General features: G+C 45.0%; 2 protein-coding genes across 5 annotated transcripts in view; one reads left to right on the top strand and one right to left on the bottom strand.

Moving 5' to 3' along the window:
* The window catches only part of KLRG2 (killer cell lectin like receptor G2), a 39,083-nt gene that overhangs the window by 22,736 nt on the left and 3,087 nt on the right, over nucleotides 1-13,260 (top strand). Inside the window, exons 6-7 of one of the 4 annotated variants that reach the window (XR_014266823.1) lie at nucleotides 1,181-1,238; nucleotides 2,781-4,713. The gene's annotated coding sequence lies outside the window, so the exon portion shown is untranslated. Of the gene's footprint in view, nucleotides 1-1,180; nucleotides 11,310-13,260 lie in introns of those variants that run through there. The other 3 variants (XR_014266820.1, XR_014266821.1, XR_014266822.1) reach the window with 3 other exon arrangements.
* LOC309666017 (putative RNA-binding protein Luc7-like 2) overlaps nucleotides 11,130-13,260 on the bottom strand; it is a 56,896-nt gene continuing 54,765 nt past the window's right edge. The window contains 1 exon segment of the mRNA XM_082473091.1: nucleotides 11,130-12,416. Within this exon segment, the coding sequence (XP_082329217.1) occupies nucleotides 12,239-12,416 (178 nt within the window). The 3' untranslated portion in view covers nucleotides 11,130-12,238.

The raw sequence follows: 13,260 nt of genomic DNA, 5'->3' as shown, positions 1-13,260 counted from the left end.
CCTGAGCCACTCACTTTCCCAGAGGCAAATTTGAGATCTGAGGTTTGTTCCCCTCTCTCTCTCTCTCTCCCCTCTCTCTCCCCTCTCTCTCTCCCCTCTCTCTCTCCCCTCTCTCTCTCTCCCCTCTCTCTCTCTCCCCTCTCTCTCTCTCCCCTCTCTCTTCCCCCTCTCCCCCCCTCTCTCCCCCCTCCCTCTCTCCCCCCTCTCTCTCTCCCCTCTCTCTCTCTCCCCTCTCTCTCTCCCCTCTCTCTCTCTCCCCTCTCTCTCTCTCCCCTCTCTCTCTCCCCCTCTCTTCCCCCTCTCCCCCCTCTCTCCCCCCTCCCTTTCTCCCCCCTCTCTCTCTCCCCTCTCTCTCTCTCCCCTCTCTCTCTCTCCCCTCTCTCTCTCTCCCCTCTCTCTCTCTCCCCTCTCTCTCTCCCCTCTCTCTCTCTCCCCTCTCTCTCTCCCCTCTCTCTCTCTCCCCTCTCTCTCTCTCCCCTCTCTCTCTCTCCCTCTCTCTCTCCCCTCTCTCTCTCTCCCCTCTCTCTCTCTCCCCTCTCTCTCTCCCCTCTCTCTTCCCCCTCTCCCCTCTCTCTCTCTCCCTCTCTCTCTCCCCTCTCTCTCTCTCCCCTCTCTCTCTCTCCCCTCTCTCTCTCCCCTCTCTCTTCCCCCTCTCCCCCCTCTCTCCCCCTCCCTTTCTCCCCCCTCTCTCTCTCCCCTCTCTCTCTCTCTCCCCCCTCTGTCTCCCCTCTCTCTCTCTCTCCCCTCTCTCTCTCTCTCCCCTCTCTCTCTCTCTCTCCCCTCTCTCTCTCCCCCCTCCCCCGTCCCCTCCCTCTCTCTCCCCTCTCTCTCTCTCTCTCTCTCCTCCTCTCTCTCTCTCTCTCTCTCGCCTCTCTCTCTCTCTCTCTCTCTCCCCTCTCTCTCCCACCCCCCCTCCCCCCCTCCCTTCTCTCTCTCTCTCTCAGCTGGAATAAACCCACTCTTTGCCCCAAACCTTGGCATCTCAGCGTTTGGCTTGCTGGGCGACGGGCAAGATAAACCTGGTTGGGTAAAGTTTGGCGAGCCAGGCCGGAGGGGAAGTCCAGGTGGACCTTTTGCTTGGGGCTTGTTGGCCCCATGCCGGTACAGAGAGCGTGTAGGCAGCTCCAAGCAGCTGCCTGGTCCGTTTGTCCCAGGACCGTCCCCGGATTTCCCCTGCCAGGTGCCACCGACGTTTCATTTTGCAGCAGACGGTTTTGGGTTTGGAAGACGTCTTGTGGGTGAGTAACTGCGTTAAAGAAATCCAACTGTGCTTAAATTGTCCAATAATCCTGACCAGATTGTGGGCTGGGGGCCTGCCTACCTGGAGGGATTCTGGCAGACAATATAAAAGGTTACAGGTGCTGAGGTACTCTACCTGGGTTAGAGGCCTGGGGTTTTTGTTGTCGGTCTTGTTTGTGTCCGTCTGTGTCTGATTGTTTCCACTGTTAAGCATTGACTGCTGGGGATTGAGCTTGGTGATGGTAGCAAGGACCCTTAGAAAGACTGCATTATTGTGACCACCTGGAAGCAAAGCCCCTTCAAAATGGGAAAGGTTAATTCAGTTCCCCCTTGCAGCCAGCCCTCTAGGCTGTATTTTCCAAAATTGGGAGACTTTCAGTTATGAATCCATGGAAAAGAAAGTGATGGTATTTTTTGGTAACACTGCATGGCCATAATATCCTTTAGCCTCCTGAGCAAAATGGCCTGTAAGTGGATCCTGAACTTACAATATAATTCTGCAACTAGATTCATTTTGTAAATGAGAAAAAACATGGGATGAAGTACCTTTAGATACAATGATTGTATCAGAATAAACCTATGCAAAGAAGACGTAAGGTTATGGTCCAACAGGAAGGGAAGGCAAGGAAACCTGTTTTGCTTAATCCTATTTAAAGGGAGGATGATTTGCCGTTGACCCCTATATCATGGGGGCTGTTGCTCTTTCGTTTCCACTGTCTGAGCCACAGCCTCCGGCTTGGGCCCCTCTGGTCTCTGAGGGTCGAGAAATAGGAGTGATCTCCCCCTTCTCATACCTGCTGCTGGATTTGGCCAGGGAGCTACCCAAACTCAGGTGGGGCAATATCCATCAAGGCAAGTCCCCACTGGGGGTGTGAATGCTGAGACTGGGCAGCCGATGGGGTTGATCTGGGTCTACTCCCACTTTCAACTTCAGATTTATTTAATTGTAAGAACACTATGCCAACTTACAGAGATGACCCAAAGAGAATGGAAATGCCTTTTCTCATCAATTTTTTTTCTTTTTTTTTAAACTCCAAACCCGACCTGGGCAGATGTTCAAAATTTATTAAATACCCTTCTCACTTCAGAAGAACATAGAATGGTGCTGGATAAAGCTCGGGAGGAGGCAGATGTGCTTCATGTAGACACCCCTGGCAGGCGGTAGGGGGTGCTGTGAGCGCGGCTGTATCAACAGGGGCTCCTAATTGGGATGTGAACGTTGGGGACAGGCCAAAACTCGAGTATTATTGAGATCGTATTCTTGCGGGATTTCAAAGAGGGGTGCCCAAAGAAGCTTTAATAAAGTACAAGAGGTAAAAGGGAACCCAAATGAGGCTCTTTCAGAATTTCTAGTATGGGTCTCTAAGGCTTAGAGGCATTACACAGATACAGACTCCGAGGCCCCGGAGGATTTAAATATGGTTAACATGACTTTTATTGGTCAGGTTCTCCCCGCCCCGCCAATATACAGAAGAAACAGAAGGTGCTCTTGGAATGCCTAGTCTCAACCTGTTGAGATTGCCTTCAGTTTCTAATGGCAGGGACCAGGCTCAGGAGAACAGGGAACAAGAGAATGAAACAACAGGCCACTCTGCTGGCGGCTGCCTCACACAGGGAGGAGCCGGACCAAGCTGAGGGACCCTACAAGGGACCTGGCAGAAGGTAGGAGGCCCCGAGCTTGTTCTCGAACTGGGCAGTCAGTAGTGGGATTCCCGCCACTGTGCATACTGCAAACGGGGGGGACCCTGGAAAAGAGACGGTGCCCTCCTAAGGAAGACTCTGGAAGAAGGTAAACAAGTGGCACATCAGATGGCTGAGCTAACTGAGAATGATAGGGACCCAGGGGCTCCCCTGAATCCTGCCAAGTCCATCAGTATCTCGCATACAGAACCCCACATGACTAGGACAGTAAGAAATCAACTTTTGGACTTTCTGATCAATACGGGGGCCACTTACTGTTTTATTATTATTTGGGGCGGCATTGGGTCTTCGTTGCTGTGCGTGGGCTTTCTCTAGATGTGGTGAGCCGGGGCTACTCTTCGTTGCGGTGCGTGGGCTTCTCATTGCGGTGGCTTCTCTTGTTGCGGAGCACGGGCTCCAGGCGCGTGGGCTTCGGTAGTTGCAGCACAGGGGCTCAGTAGTTGCAGCACGCGGGCCCTAGAGTGCAGGCTCAGTAGTTGTGGCGCAGGGGCTTAGTAGTTCTGCAATACGTGGGATCTTCCCGGACCAGGGATCGAACCCATGTCCCCTGTATTGGCAGGTGGATTCTTAACCACTGTGCCACCAGGGAAGTCCCCCACTTACTCTGTTTTAAATATCCAGCTTTCTAAACTTTCTTTTGAGACTGTGTTTGTAACTGAGGTGTCTGGAGAAAACTTGAAAAAGCCTGGTCTCTAGCTGCTAGACTGTCAGATGGGGAAGCCTCATCTGAAGCAGCTTTCTATGTTGTTGTTGTTGTTTTGGTCGCATGGTTTGCGGGATCTTAGTTCCCCAATCAGGGATTGAACCCGGGCCCTTGGCAGTGAAAGCGCCAAGGACCTAACCTCTGGACCACCAGGGAATTTCCTGAAGCAGCTTTCTATACGAGACTTACTAAATACCAGGGTTATCTTTGCACCTGGACAAGTGAACATGAAAGTACCGCCAGAGCAGGCTTGCGCATTGCAGGCTCTATTGCTCCAACCCCCAAAAGAATAGCCTGCAGCCATTCCCAAAGGGACACTGCAGAAGGTGATTTAAATATTTGCCCACAATATTTGGAGAAATCCTGGCAAAAGATTTGAGGGAACTTCAACTAAGCGAGGGAGACCTGCTCCAGTATGTGGATGACCTTTGATTGCTAGTAAGACAAAGGACATCTCAGACCAGAATACAGTTCTGGCTGTGAACTTGTTGGTCGAACGAGGCTATGAGGTGTCCAAGAAAAAGGCATAGACTTCTCAGCCCTCTATTAAACATTCGGGTTTTGAACTCTCACATGGACAGAGAGCCTTGCTCCCTGGTGGAAGGGAAGCTGCAGCCGGGGTTGCAGCTTCTACTACCAGGAGACAATTCCAGGACTCCTGGGAATGGCTGGGTTCTGCTGCATTTGGATCCCCAACTTTGGACTTATAGCAAAACCCCTCTAGGGAGCTCTGAAAGGAGACGATGAACCTCTAGACTGAAATCTTGAAAGGATAAACATCCAGAAGACCAGCTCAATCCTCAATGGACTGGACCTTCTGAGGAACGTGACGGGAAATAGAGACTGTGCTGCAGAAGGGAAACCGCACCCCAGCTCATCATCCAAGCCTCAGCTGGTTCCAGACTCCCGACACTGACTTCGCCGAGTGGGCAAGTGAACCTCTAGCAGATCTTAAGTTGTGAGAGAGAAAATAAGGTGAACAAGACTGCTGCAGTGTTGGCTTTGGTTAAATAAGACTCTTCAGAAGGCAAGTTACTTAAATAAATAATGTGTTAGGTTACCGGAATGAATGATTTCTTTTGTCTTCTCTGTATTTCTGACCTCCCAGGCTTGGAAGGACAATTCAATGATTAGGATTTCTCAGACTTTGGCAAAAGCAGCTAATCTCTCTACCTGTTGCATATGTCACCCAAAACCTTTTTCTGTATTTGATCATGCTGACCCCCTTGGTTATGCCTGTCATCAATTTTTCAACCACCCCTACCTTCACTGATACTTAGAATAAAAAGCCCTCAGATGTAACATCAGGTTAGGCTAACCAACAGAATTTCCGGTCCTCTGTTTTTTGACTTAGCTGAAATTTGGTCCTCTCCTCATGTCCTCAGATAAAACAATCCTGGGTGTCTTTCCCCCTTCAAGAGTCCACTTGGTCAGGATATTGTAGCAATCGTACTTACTTTTCCTAGCCCCATGTCCCTTCCATATTTAATATCTAAGTGTTTCAGCCAAACTGATAACGATCGAGACACTCTAATAGGTAAAGGTAAGTCACAGATCCCTGGCTTGATGTGGGAAGTTTATCAGTATGTCTGGCATTGTGTGCTCCCCACCCCTGCGAAGGTACATCTTTTTGGTTTTGATTACCAACCTCGGGCCTATGAATGCTGTGACAGCTGACACATAGGTGCCATTTGCTTACTGGGGTGAAAATGTTAACTTGATCAGGAACAAGAGAATATTTTCAAATGAGCACTCAACAGTTTCACTACTCAAGTCCTTGTTAGGTCTACACACCTTATCAGCAGGAAATATCCAGGGCGGGCATTGCCATTCTTCCCTCAAGATTGAGGAATGAGGGACTTGCCGGGTGGTCCAGTGGTTAAGAAAACGCGATTCCACTGCAGGGGGCGAGGGTCCGAGCCCTGTTTGGGGAACTAAGATCCCACACACTCAGTGCGACCAATAAAAATAAAAATTTAAAAAGTTTTAATGCTTTATTTTTTTTTTAAAGTTAAAAAAAAAAAAAGATTGAGGAATGATCAAAAGATTCGGGGGACTGACACGGTGCATGAGGATTAATCAAATCCACTTCACCTGCCTTCACTGATCAAGGTTGTTTTAATACTTGCATGTCTTCTAAGAGGCCCTTAGCCTGAACAATAAGATGTGTGCCCGAGTTATTTCCCAGGAACTTGGGCTCTCAACTGCATCTAGTGCAGCTGAGCCGGTTAAGGCTGGTGAGGACCACCCCCCCCCTCCAGCTGAGCATGCGTGGGTGCCTGCTGGGTGACTTTCCCAAACTACAGAGGCTTATAGCTTAGTTACGCCTGCGCAGAATGATTCCTGCACCTTCTCCCAATCACCTTTCCCCACACGCCACACACCTCACACCGCCCCTTTTTTTTTTTTATTGAAGTATAGTTGATTTTACAATGTTGTGTTAATTACTGCGGTACAGCAAAGTGATTAAGTTATACACATATACATTTTTTATATTCTTTTCCATTATGGTTTATCATCCAATATTGAATATAGTCCTCTGTGCTATAGAGTAGGACCTTGTTGTTTATTCATTCTCTATGTAAAAGCTTACGGGGAATTCCCTGGAGGTCCAGTGGTTGGGACTCCGTGCTTCCACTGCAGGGGGCCTGGGTTCGATCCCTCATCGGGGAACTAAGATCCCAAAAGCCATGCAGCGCAACCAAAAAAACCAAACAAAAAGCTCACATCTCTTCACCCCAACCTCCTGCTCCATCCCTCCCCCAACCTCCTCCCCCCTGCAACCACAAGTGTGTTCTATGTCTGTGATTCTGTTTCATAAATAGGTTCATTTGTGTCATATTTTAGATTCCACACATAAGTGATATATGGTATTTCTCTTTCTCTGACTTCTCTTAGTATGATAATCTCTAGTTGCATCCACGTTGCTGCAAATGGCATTATTTCATTCTTTTTTATGGCTGAGTAATATTCCATCGTATGTATGTACATCTTCTTTATCCATTCATGGACACTTAGGTTGTTTCCATGTCTTGGCTATTGTGAATAGTGCTGCTATGAACATAGGGGTGCATGTAGTTTTTGAATTATAGTTTTGTCTGGATATATGCCCAGGAATGGGATTGCTGGATCATATGGTAATTTTATTTTTAGTTTTCTGAGGAACCTCCGTACTGTTTTCCACAGTGGCTGCAACAGCTTACATTCCCACCAACAGTGTAGGAGGGTTTTCTTTTCTCCACACTTTCTCCAGCATTTGTTATAGACTTTTTAATGACGGCCATTCTGACTGGTGTGAGGTGGTACCTCATTGTTTTGATTTGCATTTCTCTAATAATTAGCAATGTTGAGAATCTTTTCATGTGCCTGTTGGCCATCTGTATGTTTCCTTTGGATAAATGTCTATTTAGGTCTTCTGCCCATTTTTCGATTGGGTTGTTTGCTGTTGAGTTGTATGACTTGTTTGTGTATTTTGGATATTAAACCCTTGTCGGTCACATTGTTTGTAAGTATTTTCTCCCATTCTGTAGGTTGTCTTTTTGTTTCATGGTTTCCTTTGCTGTGCAAAAGCTTCTAAGTTTGACTAGGTCCCATTTGTTTATGTTTGGTTTTATTGCTATTGCCTTGGGAGACCTAAAAAAATATTGGTAGGGTTTATGTCAGAGGATATTTTGCCTGTGTTCTCTTCTAGGAGTTTTATGGTGTCATGTCTTGTTTAAGTCATTAAGCCATTTTGAGTTTATTTTTGTGTAATGGTGAGAGGGTGTGTTCTAACCTCATTGGTTTACATGTGGCTGTCCAGTTTTCCTAACACCACTTGCTGAGGAGACTGTCTTTTTCCCATTGTATGTTCTTGCCTCCTTTGTCGAAGATTAATTGACCATAGGTGTTTGGGTTTATTTCTGGGCTCTCTATTCTGTTCCATTGATCCATGTCTGCTTTTGTGCCAATACCACACTGTTTTGATTACTGTAGCTTTGTAGTAGTGTCTGAAGTCTGGGAGGGTTATGCCTCCTGCTTTTTTTTCTTCAGGATTGCTTTGGCAATTCTTGGTCTTTTAATGGTTCCATATGAATTTTAGGATTATTTGTCCTAGTTCTGTGAAAGATGTTATGGGTAATTTGATAGGGATAGCATTAAGTCTGCAGAATGCTTTGGGTAGTATGGCCATTTTAACAATATTAATTTTTCCAATCCAAGAGCATGCCACCCTGCTTCTTTATTCATCACCCCATCGCTACCCTGAGAGCCCCTTGCCTTCGGCGAGGCAGGCTTGAGATCGGTTCTCCCATCTCTTACCTCGGCTAACTTGCGAAGAAATCCTCTCTTTGCCTCCAACCTTGGAATCTCAGTGTTTCAGTTCCCTGAATGTCAGGCAAGATGAACCTGGTTCGGTAACAGTTTCTCATCTGGATATCTGGCTCTGTGCTAACCTGAGAATGAAGCTGTTACATGGAACTCAATCATGTGAGCCAACAGACCCTTCCTTGTGTAAGGCTGTTTGAGTTGGATCTTCTGTTACAAGCAGCCAACAGTATCCAGGTAAAGGAGTGCATTGTGTTTGGGACCCTAGGAGCCTCTCCCAAAGCATTATCTGCAGATTCTGGTGCTGGCACTTCCTATATGGCCTCACCTTGCTGGATCCTTGACTGAGAGCCCAGTTCTGTGTGTCTGAATGCCTTGCTTTCAGCCGGAACCCTGCCATGCTGGCATGTAGTTTGGTCTGACCCTAGGTGTGCTTGTAGACCCAAAACCTCTGACATCCTGGTTTCTGCTGGTACCTGGGGAACATGTAGGTACACCTCACAGTTCTGAAACATCTGCTGCCCTCAGTACCTCACAGAGCCCTGCTCACCTGTGGCCCCAGCACCACTCTACTGGTAGTCCCATGCCTAGCCCCCCTAGTCTGCCTCTGCCATCAAACCCCTGTTCTCAGCCCTCTCTTGCCTTTCCCAACTCTGCTGAAGGTGAGATTTTTTTTCTTCTTTTCAAATTGCAACAGGCAATGAAAAGCAAGAACTTAGTATTTATTGCATTATTTATACCCTGGGAAAATCTGAATACCAGTCATCAAGGTATAATGAATAATGGATGTAAATAACTTTTTTCCAGATAGGAGAAACAGACAAGAATTTCCCCCCCAAAATATCAGTATAGCATATTGTGCTGGATCAAGGTTCTGAAGATACTCAGCTGCACCAGACCTAAACCTAAGAGATGCGAGGATGGTGTGGGGGTGGGGGAGGAACTCAGGAAGCTCAGGGCAGCAGCTAATTACCAACTGAGGGGTGTGTTTCAATGGCTTAACAACCTGCATAGGTGTACCTGTACTTGTCAGTTGAGTATCCACCTTAAATGTGCATACTTTTATTATGTAATATTTACTTGGATCTTTAATGTTAAACCCTGTAAGTACTTATGATTTTAAACTATCACCAACATTTGTTTATAAAAACTTACAATGATGGGCTGTTACCTAACACTACCCTTTTGAAAAGATACCATATTGAATGACAAATTACATTTGTCACAATGAATGACAAATTACTACCTTGAATGACAAAACTGTAATGCATGCTGGGCTCTGGCTCAAAGGGCTAATGTTGAAAGTTGTTATGAAATTGTATATGAAAGTAGGCTCTTAAAATGGAACTTGGAGGGTAAAAATACCAGGCACTTGATAAATCAACCCTAAAACTAAGGTTTAACTTTTTATCAGAAAGGTAAGAAAGTCTTACTGGGAAAAAACAAGTCTCCTTACAAATGGAGGGTTTTTTTCTTTTGAGTTGATACCGTTGATACAGCTCAGCAATGCAGCTTTGGGGGGAAAGTGCTTGCTGACAGTAAAATGAGGGTCTTAAATAAAATCTTTTTTTTTTTTTTTTAATTTTTGGCTGCGTTGGGTCTTTGTTGCTGCGTGCAGCCTTCCTCTAGTTTTGGCGAGCAGGGGCTATTCTTCGTTGCAGTGCACAGGGTTCTCCTAGTGGTGGCTTCTCTTGTTGTGGTGCACAGGCTCTAAGCGTGTGGGCTTCAGTAGTTGTGGCAGGCGGGCTCAGTAGTTGTGGCACGCAGGCTCAGTAGTTGTGGCACATGGGCTTAGCTGCTCCTTGCCACGTGGGATCTTCCCGGACCAGGAATCAAACCCATGTGCCCTGCATTGGCAGGCCAATTGTTATCCACTGTGCCACCATAAGTCCCTAAAATGAGGGTCTTATTGAAGGAAAATACTTAGCATAACATCCCCAGAGGATCAAATGGTCTTGTAAATGTGACTAAACTTTCTCTAAAGATAACAAAAAAATACCAAACTGTGTATGAGAGATACTTTAGGGTTATTCTAACTCAGAATGGTTACCCCGGCTCAAGGATGACTATCAAAAATGTACATTTACTCTGAAGTCCAAATACTAGCAGTGGGACTTCCCTGGTGGCGCAGTGGTTAAGAATCTGCCTGCCAGTGCAGGGGACACGAGTTGGAGCCCTGGTCCAGGAAGATCCCACATGCTGCGAACTAAGCCCATGTGCCACAACTACTGAGCCTGTGATCTAGAGCCCATGAGCCACAACTACTGAAGCCTGCGTGCCTAGAGCCCATGCTCTGCAACACGAGAAGCCACTGCAATGAGAAGCCTGTGCACTGCAACGAAGAGTAGGCCCTGCTCGCCACAACTAGAGAAAGCCCGTGCGCAGCAACGAAGACCCAATGCAGCCAAATAAATAAATAAAATAAAAACAAAAATACTAGCAGTATCTAAGCCACAGAATTGTTCTAAAAGGATCTTTTAAAATGGGGTTATTCAGTTCAGGAACATGCAGGTGAGGTGATCCACCATGGTGCCCAGCCCCTGGATGATGATGATGTCCTTCACTGGCTACTGCTGACCTGTTTGTTGGTGGCCACTTAGATATGTGGTATTTAAGTCCACATATATCACTATGATGGGTCAGGTTCCAGACAGCCTTCCTTGCACCTACCAGCTTAACCTTTTGGACCTCACTCCACACCCTAAGGTACTAAGTCTAAAGTGCTTTTAAGGATTGAAGAGAACAGCCCAGACCACTAGGAACAAAGTAGATAACAAAACAATTTCTGAGCAACCAAAAATAAATGGGTACTGATGCAGCTGGGTCTCAGATAAAACTTTGTATGAACTGAATATGTGGAACCAAATATGGCAGGAAAACCTCATTTAATGAGGCACAACTTGGTAAACTGGGAACTTGAGGTTTGTCCCCTTTAGATGTAAATCTGATGTCACTTAAAATGATTAGTTTCAGTTTCTGAGGCTTACATTCCTGTCACATCAAATTTGTTAAACTTACGGAGCTAAAGATAGAAATAGTCCCTGAAAGCATCTTCACTATACTCACTCACAAACCCTTATTTCATTTCATTATATTCTTGTTTTTCAAGAATCGCAAGTTTTAACTACTGTTTAAACACGAGTGGGTATATAGCTTTTCAATGTAGAAATCGTCAGTCTCATTACACTGGTTACACCATGTTTTTATTTCAATTTGCTCAATGTGAAGAAAAACAAAACAAATAAACTCAATTTCTTCTGCAGGTCTGGTCCTTCTCTATAGCGGTTGTTACCGACAGTCCTGAAGTAGCTGGAATATAGCCAGCAAGGGCCCAGGTGGAGCAACAATTCATCTTGGATCTGTAAGTACATGTTTATTTCCTCTGGTGCCTTGCACAGTAAGGCACTATTAGTAACAGAACAGAAATGGCCACAGCAAGTAGTTCTAGTGACAATTTACTAGACAAGTTACAGTTTAATGATGGTGGTGGTGATTTTCATTTTATTTTTTACAATAAGGGTGTAATCTTTATACTTCACACACACAAAATAAAACAAGAAGTGCTTATGAAAGAGTCCCTGCCCCCACCCCCCATCTCAAAACATCCTGAACGTAGCTATTCAATAGAACAGAAAAATCAAGACATGTTTGATTTCAAAATTTCAATAAAAAAGCAAAGCATGTAATGCAACAGCTGTTCAACTTCCCACTCTAAAATAGGCACCGTTAGACAAACAAAACTCCCAGTATTTTAAATTTCTCCAGCACACATTCCAGTATAAATGTTCTGAACTGTAATCAGCTAGTAATTAATAATGGGAATAGAACCTTAGAACAGAAGTTATATTGCTTCCCTGCACCCCTTTCTCTTACAATCAGAGGGTAGAGGTATCAGGGGATACAGAGTCAAAGGAAGAAGGATTAAAAAGAAATTCCCAAAGTTGCTGTTTTTTGGACGAGAAAGGAAGACAGCATTTTACAAATGTTCAAAAAATCCCAAGGCAAGTAACACAGTTCATTCACTATCACTCCTACTAGAAAGGATAAAGACATCAGCATCTTATATAAAACTGTACTTTCAGAAGTGTATTACAAGTTCACCAGAAACTATGGATGTAGTTTTAGGCTTCATCAAAGAAAACAAGTTCAGATCAAGTTAGATGCTATACACCTAGCCTAGCTGGATCGGTGTCTGGAACTGCTCACTGTGTCACCCTGAACAGCTGTAAACTAAACAATAGTATGTAACTCCAGAGGAAGCTTAAGGATTGAGGATATGTACACAGCTAATTATATCTCCCCTGCTTCGCGCTCTTCAGAGCTCCTCCTGTCTTCTGATCTGCCATTAGCGCTCTCATAGGACCGCTTCTTATCTTTTCGATCTCTGTCACGAGGTGATCTGTCTCTTGAATTCCTGTCTCTGTCACGTGATGCTAAGTCTTGTTCTCTGAATCTCTCTTTTGAGGATCTGAAAAATATTAATTTGAGGAGCAAAATGTGTTGGGAAACCCAAAATCCAAATGAAAGAATCGGATAAATATTAAGGTACTGATTAGCTGAAGATATACAGAATGCATCCAAGAAAAGAGCACTACTGTATTTGAGAAGGGTACTAAAACAAGGAGGTGGCTGAAGACAAATAGCCAAGGGTCAAAAACCACAAGCCAAAATGATTTACAGGACATTCTCATTATCTTAGAGGCAACCCTAAAGCTTCTCCAGTTCATAGCAAACAAACAAACATATTTAATATAAAAATAATATATAGACAATACCTTAAAGATGTTATCCAATATTTTAAGAATATATATAATAGAATGTAGATTCCCAATCAGATGGAAATCAGTGGCTTAGGACAGGGATCAGGAACCCTTTTCTCTTTGCTGTCTGCCCAGAGGGATAAATATTTTAGGTGTTGCAGGTCCTGTGAGTGTGGTATACTCTTCCTTTTCTTTTTGTCAATCCCTTAACAATATAAAAACCATCATCCATAGCTCCCTGGCTGTATAAAAACAGGCTGTGGAGCCACATTTGGCCTGCAGGCAACAGTTTGCCAACACTCAGGTAAGAGAACTACTCAGTGATATGGCTTTAAGCAACCATTTATTATTTTAAAACTCTTGCTTTATTCCTGCTGAGTTAGCTCATTCAAGCGACAGAAAAAATTCAGAAGACAGGAAGCTGATCACACTGTAATAAATCTTGATTAACCATAACTTTAATACCACCTTTCCATTCCCATACCCAAGTCAAGAAGAAAGGTAATAAGCTCATACCAGAGAGTCAATCAAAAGGAAACCCAAAGGACATTA

This window comes from Balaenoptera physalus (assembly GCF_965194825.1).
Source record: "Balaenoptera physalus genome assembly, chromosome: 8".
In the NCBI taxonomy this organism is placed as follows: domain Eukaryota; kingdom Metazoa; phylum Chordata; class Mammalia; order Artiodactyla; family Balaenopteridae; genus Balaenoptera; species Balaenoptera physalus.
Note: the sequence above shows the minus strand (reverse complement) of the source record. Positions and strands in the feature narration are given on the sequence as shown.